Here is a 17,706-nt window from a genome sequence, read left to right as displayed (position 1 = left end):
GTGGACCGGGGCCGGACAGAATGACGGCAACACAATGTCTTCGTTCAAGCGGAAAGAAGATACGACCTTCGGAAGAAAGGCGGGGGAAGGCCGAAGGACCACCTTATCGTGATGGAATATCAGGTAAGATGAGCGACAGGAAAGGGCCGCCAGTTCGGACACTCGTCTGATAGAGGTAATGGCGACTAAAAAGGCAACCTTCCAAGAGAGACGTTGAAGAGAGATTTCTCTTAAAGGTTCGAAAAGAGGAAGCTGAAGAGCTCCAAGAACCAGATTCAGATCCCAGGGATCTAAGGGGTGGCGATAAGGAGGGACCAAATGCGCTACCCCTTGAAGAAAGGTATGGACCTGAGGGCGAGAAGCCAGCTGCTTCTGGAAAAAAATTGACAAGGCAGAAACTTGACCTTTAAGGGTACTGGGGGCTAGTCCTCAGTCCAGACCGTCTTGCAGAAAGGCAAGCACATCAGGGATTGAAAAAACAAGGGGCGACCGATTATGACGATCACACCAGGAAACATAGGTCTTCCAGGTCCTGTGATAAATACTGGCGGAGGAGGGCTTCCGAGCATTAAGCATGGTATGAACTACCTTAGAAGAAAGACCTGACTTGGCTAGAATCAAGGATTCAAGCGCCACGCCGTCAAATGCAGCTGTGCTGTATTCTGGTGGAATATTGGACCTTGCGACAGAAGATCCAGGCGGTCGGGGAGACGCCAGGGAGTGTCGCTGAGAAGTTGGAGAAGCTCTGGGTACCAGAGTCTCCTGGGCCAGTCCGGGGCCACGAGGATCACGGTAATTACCTCCGCCTTGATTTTCTTGATTACTCTCGGAATGAGAGGAAACGGAGGGAAGATGTAGGGCACGCTAAACTGCGACCACGGGAAGACTAAAGCGTTGGAGCAGAGCGCTAGCGGGTCTCTCGACCGGGATATGAAGGGATGTACCTTGGCGTTCATCCGAGACGCCATGAGGTCCACATCTGGGAGTCCCCAACGAAGAGTGATCTGATGGAACACTTAGTCATGGAGGGACCATTCCCCTGCCGCTAGACCCTGTCTGCTGAGAAAGTCTGCGGCCCAGTTGTCTACTCCCGGAATATGGACAGCTGAAATAATGGGAATGTGCATCTCTGCCCAAAGAAGAATCCTGGATACTTCTTTCATCGCTGCCCTGCTGCGAGTTCCTCCCTGACGGTTGATGTAAGCCACAGCCGTGGCATTGTCTGACTGGATCCGAACAGGGAGACCCAATAGCAAGGGCTGAAAGTTCTGAAGGGCCAAAAATATGGCTCTGATCTCTAGAATGTTAATGTGAAGGGAGCATTCGGAGGGAGACCAGCGTCCGTGAACAGTGTGGTGGAGAAACACCGCTCCCCAGCCTATGAGGCTGGCATCTGTCGTGACTACTTGCCAGTGGACAGGACGGAAGGACTTCCCTTGAGATAGGGATGAGACTTGACAAGGGAGTGGAGCGCAGTCAGAGATAAGCGGACTGACCGGTCTAGAGAAGCTGGATTCTTGTCCCAGAAGGATAAAAGATCCAGTTGTAGAGGGCGCAGATGGAATTGGGCAATGGACACGGCTTCCATGACTGCCACCATCTTGCCCAACACTCTCATCCCATTCCGAAGGGATGTGTGACGGCGGGAGCGGAGGGATTGGGCGGCCCGGATGAAGGAAGACCTCTTGTCTTCTGGAAGAAAAAGCCCGGGACTGAGCCGTGTCTATCAGCATACCTAAAAAGGTGATGCGCTGACGAGGAATGAGGGATGACTTGTTGAAGTTGATAAGCCACCCTAGCCTTGACAGCGTGTCTAAGCATATCTGCACGCTTTCTGAGCAAACTTAAGGAGAGCTCCCCTTGACAAGTAGGTCGTCCAAATAGGGAACAACCAGAATACCTCCGGGGTGCAAAATGGACATGACGGTCGCCATGACCTTTGTGAAGGCGAGGCGCAGTGGCCAGTCCAAAGGGAGGGCCCTGAATTGGTAATGACGGTGTCCTACGGCAAAACGAAGTTACCGTTGATGGGATACACATATGGGAATGTGTAAATAAGCATCTTGAACATCTATGGAGGCTAGGAATTCTTCCGGTTCCATGGCGGATAGTACTGCTCTCAATGACTCCATTCGGAAGGTCCAAATGCGTACGGATCTGTTCAGTCTTTTGAGATCCAGGATAGGGCGGACAGAGCCTTCTTTTTTGGGAACAACAAAAAGGCTTGAATAGAAACCTTTGCCGCGCTGTTCCAGGGGCACTGGAATGATAACGTTTGCTTTTTGTAAAAAGGCTATGGCCTGAAATAAGGCCTGGCTTTGCGTTTCGGATTTTTGGAGACGAGAACGCAGAAACCTGCTGGCTGGCAGGGAATGGAAATCGATTTCTCGATCCCAAGCATCGTGAGCGTAGTCTAGCCAGATATCCCGAAAAAGCAGAAGCCGCCCTCCAACAGGAGTCGGATCTGAGGGATACCTGGAGTCATGCTGAGGGGGCCTGTGCAGTGCGAGGTCCCTTAGGTTTAGGTTGTTTGGAGTGGGAACGCCAAGAAGAGCCCTTTGAGGGGCCGGATCATCTGAGCGTTGGGACGATCCTTGTACTGAAGGTTTATCGGAGACAGGCCGAAAGGCCTGCCTGTGCCAAGAAGATTTTTTAAAATTCCTGGATACAGGCCGCTTTTGTGGTAGAATGGTACTTTTTCCACCCGTCGTCTCAGATATGAGTTTGTTCAGGGATTCTCCAAACAGGAGAAGACCATGAAAGGGGAGTGTGGACAGGGATTTCTTGGAGGCACTGTCCGCGTTCCATATCTTTAGCCACAGGACTCTGCGGGCAAAAACAGCACTGGCTGCCGTTAGGGCTGACAAACTAGCTGCATCTAGGGAGCCGTGTAGAAAGTAATTAGAGGCTAGGGAGATCAAATCAAGAATCTCAAAAGCCTCCGGAGGAATATTACAAGAGCGAAGCATCCTGTGTAGGTTCTTACTCCACACACCCATGGCTCTCGCGACCCATGTCAAGGCAAACAGGGGGCGAAGAGAGGAGCCTGAAGCCTGGAAAATAGACTTGACCGCCGCATCAACTGCGCGGTCGGATGAGTCCTTGAGAGATGCGCTGTCTGAAACGGACATAACAGTGTGTTTAGCCAGCCTGGATACTGGCGGGTCCACAACGAGGGGTACTGACCAGGTCTTAACCATTTCAGATGGAAAAGGATAAGCGAATGAAGTGAAAGGTTTTTTATTAAACCTTCTATCAGGGTGATCCCACCGTTTAGACACGATTTGACGAAAAACCGGATCCTGGGCAAAGGACTTAGGAGGCTTCTTGGCCCGCTTGATTGCCGACTGAGAAGTCGGGTCCGGAGGCTGATCAGAAATCGACAAAGAGTGATTGACAGCCGAAATTAGTGTGTCTTCTATATGCCTAGACTCGGAAGGGACAAATGAATCAGAGTCAGAGTCTTGGGAATCGTGACTACTAAAAGTCACAGAGCCCGGATCAGACTGACCATCGTCCGAGTCGGAAGAGGCATAGAGGTCGCAATGGCGCCTCTTGGAAGCAGCTTTTTTACGTTCTGGGGAAGAAGGACCAGACTAAGCAGGCGGGCTCCTCTGAAGGAGCTGAGCCGGGGGAAGGCTGCCTGAGGTTTGGGATATCTGAGTGACAAGGTCATCTATCCTTTTTGACATTAGAAGAGCCCATGCAGGAATAACGTCATCAGATGGGGGTGCTGCCTGGCCGGTGGCCGGGGCAGAATCCAAAACCTGCGCGGCCTCCTGGTCTGGCAACTGGGTCTGTTGTGACACGGTAGTAGGGGCATCACAGCCCCGGCATAGTGGATAGCTTCGGCCATTAGAAAACGAGCGTCCACAGGTGGTACAAGCATAGTACAGGTCCGTAGAGGACGCCTGGGAAGCTTTATCACCCTTGCGGTTATGCATGTCGGCAACAGAGTCCTACAGCCCTATATAGGGATATGCCACTGTTAGTATGAGTGAGGAGCCACTAGCAGTATTATAAAGTGACTGCTATGCAGAGCCGGTATATACCGATAGCAAAATGGCATATACTGTCAAACAGTCGGCATATACCTGCAGGCAGAGCCAGTATATACCGCTAGTAGCTGATATACACCGCTAGCCAGCAGGTGCACACCGCTAGCGAGACAGCTATATACCACTGAGCAGAGCGGTACATAGTGCTGCAGAAGTGCAGTGCCAAGGAGGCGATCTCACCAGAGTCTGCTCCCCATGTGGAAAATGGCGTCCAGCGTTCCTGGCAGCATGGAGGAGAGTTTCAGGGCTAGGACTAAGCGTGACGGCCAATCGGAAAGGAGCTGCTCCTGAGTGAGGGAGCGGCTTCCAGAGCAGTGAGAGGGGGCGTTGCTAGAATGCAGGCCGAAGCCAGGGGCTAAATTAATGATGCTCCCCGGGATCACGGCCTGCATCGCCCCACCGGCGCCTTTCCAGGCGGCGATTTGGATGCAGGGGACAGATGACTCGTCGTCTCCCTATCTGCTCCTGGCTCCGTCTGAAGATGTGGCGGTGATGGATGCGGGGATCTCAGGGACGCATCTTCGGCTCAAGGCTGAAGCAGGTGCTCGGCTCTGCTTAGCCCTCTGGAGCTACCTTGGAGTGAGGTGCTTCCAGGGAGCCTGGAGGGGTACGCAGACTCGACCACTTGGGCGCAAGGGAAGACTGACGGCTTGTGCACGCCAGGTTTCTTCTGCCCGTAAGCGGGGGGAACGAGGGTGGCAGGCACCCTGGTATTGACCCATAATCAAAAATAGAGGAAATAAAAATGAGAAATAAAATAAAAAAAAAAAATAAGCTGGCCTGGGGCTCAGGCCAGACATGTCAGCCTCCCTGCTGACACTAGAAATAAACTGAGCTAGTTTCCTGCCTAGCTAGGGTATATGCTGTGGGAGGAGGAGCTAACACTTTTTCAATCTAGTGTCACGCCTCCCCTGGAGACACCATACTACCCACTGTCTGTGTCCCCCAATGAAAAGGCGAGAAAGGAATCACAGTTGTAGGATCGCTGAGATGTCCCCTTGTGAAGGACTCTTTATGGTGTTGCCCAGGTCGCCTCATGAGACTAGAAGAAAGGCACAGTGATACTTTCCATTCGCCTTAGCCCCCTTTCACACATCAGTTTTTTGCCATCAGTCACAATCCTTCAAAATGTAAAAAAAAAAACTGATCCAGCGCTGGATCAGTTTTTTTCTCAATGACTTGTATTAGCGACGGATGGCCTGACGTTGCATCAGTTGTACAACGGATCCATCAAAAAATCTCTTCGCGGACGACGGAAGCGACGTCTAGAGGAACGTTTTTTGTCACCGTCAAAAAAGCAGACGGCACTGGATCAGTTGCCGTCCGTCATCTTTTAGAATAGAAGCCTTTGGGCGCAGGATCCGTCCAGCATGCTCAGATGGGGTAAAACAGTGTCTGGCTGAACAAATCTCTCTCTCGGTTGTTACTAGCAAATAACCTTTCACATGAAAAAGAAAAAAAAAAAATTATATGACGGATCCATTTTGTTACAGGATCCGTCGAATCAGTTTTACCACAATCTGCGACGAATCCATTGCCTCAGTCACAAGACGGATTGTGACTGCAAAAAACTGATGTTTGAAAGAGGCCTTATAAGGCGTCAAACAATTTCTGGCCAAACCATCAGAAGGCGTTTGCACAACATTGGTCTGTGAATCCAATTTAGGTGATCCATTAACCTGTTGCAACCACTCTTGAAAGCTATCATAGTGCAGAGGAAGACGTCAATAAAAGGCTGGAATGAAGGTCTATCCTATTCAGTGAGGAGTTATGTTTTTACCGTGGACACAAAGCAAGACGCATGTGACAACGACATGAAGAGGCCTTCATGAGGGAATGTGAATATGCCCCTGGAGCAGATTTCCTGCATGGCAACACCAAGCTGCATGTTACTCGTGATACTGTAAGCAGCTTGTATGGCCTAAACATGTTACGATGGCATACAGCGTCTCCCATTGATTGCATCTAGGAAATTATTGGTCAGCAATTGCAAAGGGAGATGCCAGCAAGATATCTTGATGATTTTAACCCAATTGCATTCAACATTGTAGAACATTTCTTGGACAAACATTAATAACCTCACTGATAACATGAAAAGGAGTATATTTCAGTGTGTTGCATTCATACTCAATACTGAATAAATCGAGAAGTTTTGAAAACGTTTATTTTTGATCATGTGCATATAATTAACATATCTGTACATCCTGTGATTTCTGTAATTCAACAACCTGCAATTTACAGGTTGAGGTGAGTAAAAATCTGGTTAGCTGAGAAATGAGATACTTTTCCCCCTAATCCAGGGGTGGGAAACTTTTTTACTGCCGGGGGTCATTTGGAATTTCCTACTAACCTTTGGGGGCCGCACAACATTATCAACTTGAAAAATAACCCTGCTATATTTGGTCAAACGATTAATTAACTCACCCCTACTGTGGAGGCAGGAGCTGCTTCTCTTTAGTGCGACTGTGATGTTCGGTGATATTGATCATCTTGTTTCTCAGAGCTGTTTTTCCAGGTTTGTCTCGGTCTGGAGATGCTGGGGGCATATACATCACAGGAGGGGCTGGGACATATACATCACAGGAGGGGCTGGGGCGCATACATTACAGGAGACACTGGGAGTACACATCACAGGAGGGGCTGGGGCATATACATCACAGGAGGGGCTGGGGCATATACATCACAGGAGGGGCTGGGGCATATACATCAGTAGGGGGGCATGGACAGCCCTGGTGGTGGCACAGACAGCCCTGGTGGTGGCACAGACATGACTGGGGACAAGGACTGCACTAGGTGGCAGCACGGACCGCACTAGGTGGCAGCACGGACCGCACTAGGTGGCAGCACGGACCGCACTAGGTGGCAGCACGGACCGCACTAGGTGGCAGCACGGACCGCACTAGGTGGCAGCACGGACCGCACTAGGAGGTAGCACGGACCGCACTAGGAGGCAGCACGGACAGCAATAGGTGGCATCACTAGGGAGACACAGACAGGTCTGGGGGAGCATAGACATCAACAGGAGGGCACGGACTGGGGGGCATAGAAAGCAGTGGGAGGGTACAGACAGCAGTAGCGAGTTCAAAGCACTGGGGGGTACACAGTACTTTGGGGTGGCACACAGCACTGGGGAGCACGGACAGCATAAGTGGGGCACAGACAGCACTGACCGTGGCATGGACAGCACTGGTGGCAGCATGAACAGCCTTAGGTGGTGCGGACAGCACTGGGGGGGCATAGACATCACCCAAAGGGTACAGACAGCACTAGGGGGGTACGGACAGCAGTGGGGGGTTACACAGCGCTGAGGGGGTACACAGCACTGGGGTACACACTGTACTAGGGGGTGTGCTCAACATTAGGGGGTGCACACAGCATTAGGTAGTACACACTGTACTAGGGGATACACAGCACAAGGGGGTACACACTCTACTAGGGGGTACACAGCATTGAGGGGTACACACAGCACAAGCGAGTAAACAGCACTGATGCTGAGCTGGGAGGGGGGGGCAGCGATGGGTTGAGTACTCACAGTGAGGGGGAGGGGGGAGTCACACACACAGCAGGTGCGGGAGGCTGGTAATTCTGCTGCAGCTCTTGTGTGACTTATCGCAGCGTGCTGCCCCGCCCACCAGAGCAGACTAGCACAGTCCGGGGGTTAAGCCTAGAATGTATGGGCTGCAGTCAGGTCCTGGAAGTCAGGATCTGGATAGAGCCCGTACATTCTAGCATCTACCCTCAGGGCATCAGGCAGTGGGATTTAAAGGGCCGGCAGCGGGGAAAAGCGCGGCTGCTGCCAGAGCACAGCGGTCCCCAGGAATGTGCCTGGGGGCCGCATAAAAAGTCGTCACGGGCCGTATACGGCCCGCGGGCCGGAGGTTCCCCACCCCTGCCCTAAACAAAACACCACTGATACAAGGCATAGCCTAGGGACAAGAGTGGGATAGCTTCCAGTGGAAAAAAACAAAAAAACAAAAAAGGACAACCTCTAATTTCTTACACCGTTTTAATAGATCATAAAAGTGGAAAAAGCCCATACGTCTAATGTATGTATAAAGTATCTGCTTTGGCATTCTAAACAAAACTTTTTTTTTTACTCTTCTAAACATTGGGTAGTCACACTATGGAAACATGCAAATGTACACACAAATGAGTATACTCTGGCGTACACACATACAAACACACACACTTCTACAACCCCTAAGTAGTGTGATTTGCAAAGATCACATACGTACTTGAGTGTATGCTGCCCAGACTGGGTACGGGAACCTGGAAGATATAAAGTTTAGGGACATGAGCCCAGAAGGAATTGGATAGACAGGAAAACCCCTGTGGTCGCTCACAGGGCACACAACTCCAGGCATTACAGGACTGTTAAATTACTATTTATTTAACTGAATATTCCTGTTTGCCAAAGATGGACGACAGCTGTTTAAGCAATAAAACATTGGAACACATTTCCTGCTGAAAGATGGGAGTTGAAACCAGAATACTCTACTACTAAGGGTCCCCCTAGACATTAAGTGAAAATGATTGTAATCTGTAATGGGTTTGGGGTTATCAACCAACATTGGATTTTTTCAGCCGATGATGTAGCCAGGGCTAACTTTTTCTGCAAAATCCAACATGCCGACTTGTGTTTTGAATGATTACAAAAGTTTTTTGGTCCTTTCAACAACCAGTGGGCAATCGTGCAGTGGCTTCAGATGTCTGACCGACAAACATTCATTGTTGAAAACACTAGACTGGCATGGGTGATTTTTTTTGGGGGATTTTTTTTGGGGCTGATTATCCGCACTGTCTGCATTATTAAACAGAAAAAAAATCCAACATTGGTCAATGTAGTCTGTGATGTTCAATTAACTGCCCATTTTCACGGACTGTGAATGGGGGGCCTTAAGCCAAGAAAGATGGTATAGCTGTGTCATGCAGCAGATATCTAGCTATTCTACAGTAGTAAGTCTAATTACTTTAGAAGAATAAAAAACTAACTATAGAAGGTGAAGGAAGCAAGAGAGCAAGTCAATGAGCACTAATGAATAAAAATCAAATTATCGCATATGCCTATTTAAACATGATTTACGCTATATGCGATTACCTAGATGCACAACCAAAAGCATACTACCAAATGTTTTCATTTAAAAAAAAAAAAAAAAAAAAGAATTATAAAAGTTTCTATACATATATCAGTCACATGAAAAAACACAAATAGGATCAAACATACTGACACATTTAGTATTAGGGATAGGTTAAAAAAAAAAATTACAAGAATTTACCTTAAAGGGATTATTTGGGACTATTATTATTTTTTTACTATGAGCCTGTCGGCATAGAGCGGTCACAGACAGCTCCTGCCAGAGATTCAGCAGATATCATTTTGACAGATTATTGGCTTCTCTTACATTAAGCACTGTTAACGGGCGTGATTGCTAACATCAAACAGATTGACATCCGACTCCCCACTGCCTAACTGTAGGTAGTCAGCTGGCAATCAGCATGATGTCAGGATTAAGGCTATGTGCGCACTAGAGCTTTTTACCCGCGGATTTACCCGCGGATTTGCCGCGGAAATTTCTTGAGAAACGTCTGCAATCTTTGTGCAGCCATTTCCCAGCAAATTCTATGGGAAAAAAAAAAGCTGTGCGCACTGGTGCGGATTTTTCTCAAGAAATTTCCGCGAGCAGAATCTCGAGAAACTTTCTTGAGAAAATGAACATGTCCATTATTTCCGCAGGTATCCTGCGGATTTCTGCGGTACAGCCTGCAGAAATCCGCAGGGAACCACCTGCGGGAAAATCGCGGCAAATCCGCATGCGGATTTGGTGCGGATTTTTTCCGGAGGTCCGGAAATCTTTCACTCCCAGAAGTTTCTCGAGAAAGTTTCTTGAGAAACTTCACATTTCTAGTGCGCACATAGCCTAAGGACCTTGTCTACAGAGCAGCCCAGAAGTGGAAGAAGTGCACTGATGATGTGCAGGCCAGGTAGAATAAACAAGTTATTAGACACTACTTGCCTGCTAGTTTTTAGGCCCAAAGTAAAACAAACAAACAAACAAAAACAAAGTCCAGAATAAGCCTTTTAAGACATAATTTCTGTTATCATAATACATACATTTTACTTGCGCAAGAGCTAAGTGAATAATCCCCAGCTTTGAGAAGTTAAAGGTTTTCAATAAAATAGATATACAAGCATTTAGTATTATACTTTGTATTGGTCAAAAGACTGTCCATGCAAATAAAAATTTATCTTACACATAAAAAGATTAAAATTTTTGGATCCAAACATTATAATAGAGCAACACACACACACACACACACACACACAAAAGGATATGAACAGTGAATATAAAAAGCACACACACACCTGTTAAAATTATAGCATTTTCCTAACATTTTCCTTTCCTAGTTACGTGGGCCATAAACCGCTTACAACACACCAAAGTGACCTTATTGTTGAAAGTTATTAGTCAGGAGAACGGAACAAAAAAAATTCCAAGGCATTAGACATAAAACACTTAAGATTATCATCAAGAAGTAGCTTAAACTTCACAACTGTGATATTATCTAGAAATGGACAACCCTCCAAAGTACATGAAAATAAAAGAAAATTGTTTTTTTAGACTGCAAAGAGACATACAGCAAAATTAAAGGAGCTGCAGAAATTTCCGACTATATTCTACGTATGACAACAATCTCACATATTCTTTATATCTGTGTCCTGTGGGGTAAGATGGCAAGATGGAATCATTTTCTTTAACGGAAAACCATCTAAACCATCTATGTTTTGCCATAATTTCTAAAAGGTATGTTTGGTGCAAAGACAAAACTGTGCATCACCAAAATAACACCACAATAACCCACAGTAAAGCATGATGGAGGCAGCATTATACATTAGGGTGTTCTTCAGCAGATGGAACTGAGGCTTTAATCTAAGTGAAGAAAATTATAAAATCAAATCAACAAAAGAATGGTCATGCCAGATGAAGACGAAAGTTTTGTTATGGCCTTACCAAAGCCCGGACTTGAATCCAGTTGAAAATCTGTGGGTTGACCTGTCCACAAGAGATGCCCTCACAAAGTGAAAGATTTAGAGCGCTACTGCAAGGAAGAGTGGGCAAAGATTGCTAATTCTGAATGTGCCATGCTGAGATTCCAGCTCAAGAAGACTGAATCTTGTCAAATTCAAAGGGTACTTCAACAAAGTACTAATTTAACCATTTGACATACATTTAGGTCATGGTAGGGAAGGGGTTTTCGTAAACCGTCGTAAGTCTACATCACAGCGTTCGTGGGGGCACTGAAGCTGTGCCCACAAGATCGCTGTCGGGAGCTCGGCATCAGTTATATTTGAGCTTCGGCTGTCCCATATAGGACGAAGAAAAAAAAAATGTAAAAAATAAATAAGAAAATGAAGAACAAAAAACATTGAAAAACAATATACCTATAAATATGTATATTTATGTAGAGACAAAAATGAACAAAAAATAAAAATTCCAACTCATCCCGCAAAAAACAAGTATTAACATGTCCATCAGCAGAAAAATTGAAAAAAACCAAAAACAATAGTCTTGAAAATTCAGTGGCACAGAAAACCTTTAAATTTGTAAAAAAGCTTTTTTAGTGGGATAGCAGCCAAACATAAAAATATATATATATAACTCTGGTATAGCTGCAATCATGGCGCTGATCCGCGAGGTCTGAGAGATTAACTGTTATGTTATTTACCTGAAGAAGGCTATTTTTTTTAAGATTTTTAGCCGAAACGCGTTGTAATATTTTAAGTAATATTTTATAGTAGCCGAATAAAAATTCTTCTGATATAACACATTTGGGGATCAGCGCCACATTTTTTGTATTTCAAGGATTTTTCAAGCACTTCAATTTACTGGTTTCCTGTGGAGGTGATTTCACAGTGTATCAAATCCTAGTGAGCAGCAGATCAGCACAGAGATTGTGGAGATTGATCCAAAAGGATCTATGAGTTTGACCTAACTTGAAACAAGGTGAGTGCAATTTATGCACATTTCTTAATCATTTTTTAAGCTTTTGAACTACTACATTTAGAGTGGCGCCACGTGTGTCCCTTTTTATTTTAAACCCCTCAAGGTTTACCCTCATAGCTGCAATCGGAGAAATAAAGCCGCCCTATAACTTACACTGCAAGGTGAAAGTCGTAAAAATACTAATAAAAGTAAATTTTTCAACTGCTATTGATTTGCTTATTTCCAAAAGATCGCAAGAAAGCTCAGCTCACATTTATTCTGTGCTCTAGGCTGAGCACTTACACCGGGGATTACATGCAAGTCTCTGAAAAATGTAATTCCCAACTGAAAATGCACCGTAATGAGGCAGACTTTGAATTTTTGTCTGGCTTGTGGACCAACGGTGTTCATCTTTTTACATGTCTTTTTAAGTGTGCACAAAAGTAAGGTTAACAACAATTTTGTGCACCTTTGTAAAGAAGGACACGCTTTAACAGAGGCCAAAAGCAGTCCAGAGTAACTTTGCTGCCTTATTATTGAATGGATCCATCGAGGCTATCACTTGAATCACGGAATGTGGAGATGTACATGGAAACCCTAATGTAAGTGCTCAGCAAAGAGTACGGGATAAATGTGAATTTATCCAAAATGTTCTGTACCCAATGTTACCATAAAATAGCAACCCACAAGTCCTCAGTTAGGTCAGCTATCTTTTAACGGAAATATAGGGGGGTTTCCACATTACTGGTAGCACAAAGGCTCTGGAAAATCGCTAAGGCTCCTCCAAAAAATAAATCCAGCAAAATCTTCACTCCCACATGTTAGGCATTGTTGTTTTGAGAAATGACAGATTATTTTTTTTTCATGGAGAGGAAGGGGGGGGGGGGGGGGTTTCGCGTGTCTCCAGAGGCACAATCTGGTCACAATGTATAGGCCCCTATAATGTACTGCGTATTGCAATGGCTTATTTTCAATTTTTAATTCTGCAGAATTCACTGCATATGACTCCATGGGCGTTTTCCAGAGACAAAGTCGTCACTACACCCGTAGATGAATTCCCGGTGGGATGTAATTTCCAATACGTGGTCGCTTGAAGCGGTTTCTGCTGTTCTGGCACTTAGAGGAGAATATGTGCTCCAAAAGTCAAATGGCGCTTCTTCCCTCCCGAGATCTGTGGAGTAGCTAATAGTACTGTACAGTTACATATGCGGTATTGTCTTGTTTGGGATAAAGTGCGGTATATATCACGGGGCCTTTTTTACCTATTACCCTTGTAAAAATTGGAAATTTGGGATTAAAACAACATTTTAGAGGTAAAAGTGTAATTAGTTTTTCTTTACCACCCAACTGTACAAAAGCTTGTGCTCACTACAACCCAAGATGAATTCATTGACGGGTGCAAATTGTAAAATGGGGGTCACTTGTGGGGGATTTTTACTTTTCTGGCACCTCAGGGTCTCTGACAATGTGGCATGGCACCTGTAAACATTCCAGCATACTATAGATGGCACACGTCCCCCTGTGCTGCCCATGGCCCCCTATGGATGGCGCACATCCCCCTGTGCTTCCCATGGCCCTTTATGGATAGCGCACGTCCCCCTGTGCTGCCCATGGCCCCCTATGGATGGCACACATCCCCCTGTGCTGCTCATGGCCCCCTATGGATGGCACACGTCCCCCTGTGGATGGCACACGTCCCCCTGTGCTGCCCATGGCCCCCATGCTGCTGCCCATAGTAAAATAAAAAACTACTTACCTTCCTCCAGCGCTGTCCTCCCTCGTGTCTCCCTCTGTGCTGCTGAGCTCCTTCACTTCCTGGTTCTCTGTGCCGATCATGTGATCGGCACAGCCGAGTGACATCATCTCTACGTGCCTGATCACAGCGGCAGCAGGGAGACTCCGGAGATCAGCGCTGGAGGAGGTAAGTAAAGAGTTTTTTTATTTTACTATGGGCAGCAGCATGGGGGCCATATCTAACACGGGGTGGGGGGGCATGTGCCATCAAAGGGGGCGCAGGCACATATAATATGCGCTACTCCCCCAGCCCATCACTGCGGTGCGGTTTCAGCACCACGGTGATGGACAGCAGTAGTGCATATTATATGAGCGGCAGCAAGAGATCTCCCGCTGCCTCCTGCAGCCTTCACCAGCCTCCAGCACCGCTCCAGAGCTGCCCCCACCTCCACTGGGGCCTGCAGTATATAATCCGTATATTCGGATTATAAGACGCACCCTCTAATTTCCCCCAAAATTTGGGGGAACAAAAGTGCGTCTTCTAAAGCGAAAAATACGGTATTACAGCACTTTGAGTCTCTGATTTCCATTAAGATAAGAATAAGAATGAAGAGATTAACCAGAGCCAGCATGGGTTTCTAACTGATAAATCATGTCAGGCTAACTAAATTTGCTTCTGTGACAGAATCACTGACCGGGTGGATCAGGGAAATGCAGTACATATACTATATCTTGACTTCAGCAAAGCATTTAACAAAGAAGATCATACCATCCTTATTGAAAAAATAACCAAGTATAAATTGGAGAAGGCAACTGTTATGTGAATTCACAACTGGCTTAGTGATTGGACCCAAAGAGTGGTCATAAATGGCTGCACTTCTGATTGGAAAAAATATTTCAAATGAGGTACCACAACGCTCTGTCCTGGGCCCTGTGTTGTTCAACATCTTTATCAATGATTTAGATGAAGGAATTAAGGGTAAGATGATTAAATTTGCTAATGACGCAAAACTAGGAGGGTTAGCTACTACTATAAAAGAGAGGATTTAAAAAGATCTAATACTGGAACAGTGGGCAGCCACTAACAAAATGATTTTTAATAGTGAGAAATGCAAAATTATTCATCTGGGCAAGAAAAATGAAAAAAAAAAACAAAAAAAACCCCCAATATGTATAGACTGGTAGGATTAGGACTAAGGAACAGCACAGCTGCTAATAGACCACAGACTGAACATGAGTCAACAGTGAGATGCAGCAGCAAAAAAGTCAAACACAATTCTAGGATGTATTAACAGAAGCACAGAGTCTAGATCGTGTGCAGTAATTATTGCACTCTACTCTTCTTCGGTCAGACCTTATCTAGAATACTTTGTCCAGTTTTGGGAACTACACAGTGCACACTCTATTTTGCCAAAATACATGACGACGCTGACATCTGGTCTAAGTAGAATATAGTGTATATGTGTAAATATGTAAAAATTCCTTTGAATATAAATACCTTGTTTTTCCTTTTTAATTGTAACGACCCTGTAAACAAGGCCACACAGGCCGAAATGTCAGTTGGTCGTTGTTTTTCTCACCTGCTCCCGTATTCATCCTGTTAAATTTTACTATTAAAATGTTATCATGTTTTTTGACAAAATAGAGGGTGCACTGTTTTTCTATACTATATTGAGTGGCATTCTCAAACCCAACTACTAGCACCTCGCTAACATCTAGTCTGCACAGCAATTATCCAGCCTATACACGTTTATTAAAAAAAAAAAAAGACATCAACAAACTGGAGCAAGTTCAGAGAAGAGCAACAAGAATGGTGAGAGTCTAGAAACCATGTCCTATGAGGAACAGTTACAGGATCTGGGAATGTTTAGCTTGCAAACAAGAAGACAGAGGAGACTAAATAGCTGTCTACAAATATCTTAAGGGCTGTCATACTATAGAGGGATCAGCTCTATTCTCATTTGCCATTTGCACAAGGAAAGACTAACATCAATGGGATGAAACTCATTGGGAGGAGACATATTAGATATTATAAAAACTCTGACAGTGAGGGTGATGAATCAGTGAAACAGGCTCTCATAAAAAGGTAGCGAGTTCCTCAATGGAAGTCTTCAAACACAGGCTTGACAGACATACAGTGGGTATGAAAAGTATTCAGACCCCTTTAAATTTTTCACTTTGTTTCGCTGCAGACATTTGGCAAATTCAATAAAGTTCATTTTTTTCTCATTAATTCACTCTGCACTCCATCTTGACATAAAAAAAAATTGAAATGTAGAAATTTTTGCAAATTTTTTAAACAAGAAAAAATGAAATATCCCATGGTCATAAGTATTCAGACTCTTTGTTCACTCATTTAAGTCACATGCTGTCCATTTCTTTGTGATCCTCCTGAAGATGGTTCAACTCCTTCATTGCAGTCCAGCTGTGTTTAATTAAACTGATAGGACTTGATTTGGAAGGGCACACACCTGCTGTCTATATAAGACCTCACAGTGCATGTCACACAGTATGAGAATCATGAGGTCAAAGGAAATGTCCAAGGAGCTCAGAGACAGAATTGTGGCAAGGCACAGATCTCACCAAGGTTACAAAAGAATTTCTGCAGTACTCAAGGTCCCCAAGAGCACAGTAGCCTCCATAATCCTTAAATGGAAGAAATTTGGGACCATCAGAAGTCTTCCTTGACCTGGCCGTCCAGCTAAACTGAGCAATCGTGGGAGAAGAGCCTTGGTGAGAGAGGTAAAGAAGAACCCCAAGATCACTGTGGCTGAGCTCCAGAGATGCAGTAGGGAGATGGGAGAAGGTTGCACAAAGTCAACTATCACTGCAGCCCTCCACTAGTTGGGCCTTTATAGCAGAGTGGCTGACGGAAGCCTCTCCTCAGTGCAAGACATATACAAGCCCACAGAGTTTGTAAAAAAAAAAAAAAAAAAACCACAAAGGATTCCCAGATAAATGAGAAATAAGATTCTCTGTTCTGATGAGACAAAGATAGAACTTTTTGTTAATAATTCTAAGAGGTATGTTTGGAGAAAACCAGGTACCTCATCACAGTGAAACATGGTGGTGGCAGCATCATGCCAGGGGGGTATTTTTCAGCTACAGGGACAGGACAACTGGTTGCAATTGAAGGAAAGATGAATTTGGCCAAGTACAGAGATATCCTGGAAGAAAATCTCTTCCAGAGTGCTCAGGACCTCAGACTTGGCCGAAGGTTCACCAACAAGACAATGACCCTAAGCACACAGCTAAAATAACAAAGGAGTGGCTTCAGAACAACTCTGTGACCATTCTTGACCGGCCCAGCCAGAGCTCTGACCTAAAGCCAATTGAGCATCTCTGGAGAGACCTGAAAATGGCTGTCCATCAACGTTCACCATCCAACCAGATGGAAATGGAGAGGATCTGCAAGGAAGAATAGCAGAGGATCCCCAAATTCAGGTGTGAAAAACTTGTTGCATCATTCCCAAGAAGACTCATGTCGGTGCTAGCTCAAAAGGGTGCTTATACTCAATACTAAGCAAAGGGTATGAATACATATGACCATGTGATATTTCACTTTTGGGGGGGGGTTATGACATTTGCAAAAATTTCTACATTTGTTTTTTTTCTGTCAAGATTGGGTGCAGAGTGTATATTATTAATGAGAAAAAAATGAACTTTTTTGAATTTCCCAAATGGCTGCAATGAAACAAAGAATGAAAAATTTAAAGGGGTTTGAATACTTTCCGTACTTACTGTATGTGAGGGATGATATAGTGAATCCTGCTGTGAGAAAGGGGGTTGACCAGAAGACCCTGGTGGTCCCTTCCAACTGTAACATTCAAATGATTCTAAGTACTTTGGTTTTTAACTTTACAAGTTACAAATCTACCATTGTATTCAATCCTGAAAAACGCCTGATGCTGGGGAGAAACGCATTTAGTGAA

At 45.2% G+C, this 17,706-nt stretch overlaps 1 protein-coding gene across 3 annotated transcripts in view; it reads right to left on the bottom strand.

Moving 5' to 3' along the window:
* Window positions 1-17,706, bottom strand: part of C4H15orf39 (chromosome 4 C15orf39 homolog) — a 314,691-nt gene that overhangs the window by 31,333 nt on the left and 265,652 nt on the right. The window contains exon 3 of one of the 3 annotated variants that reach the window (XM_075345656.1): window positions 8,294-8,327. The exons of the other annotated variants lie outside the window; for them this stretch is intronic. Within the exon in view, the coding sequence (XP_075201771.1) occupies window positions 8,294-8,327 (34 nt within the window). The remainder of the gene's footprint in view (window positions 1-8,293; window positions 8,328-17,706) is intronic. 3 annotated transcript variants of the gene reach the window in all.

This window comes from Anomaloglossus baeobatrachus, chromosome 4, assembly GCF_048569485.1.
Source record: "Anomaloglossus baeobatrachus isolate aAnoBae1 chromosome 4, aAnoBae1.hap1, whole genome shotgun sequence".
In the NCBI taxonomy this organism is placed as follows: domain Eukaryota; kingdom Metazoa; phylum Chordata; class Amphibia; order Anura; family Aromobatidae; genus Anomaloglossus; species Anomaloglossus baeobatrachus.
Note: the sequence above shows the minus strand (reverse complement) of the source record. Positions and strands in the feature narration are given on the sequence as shown.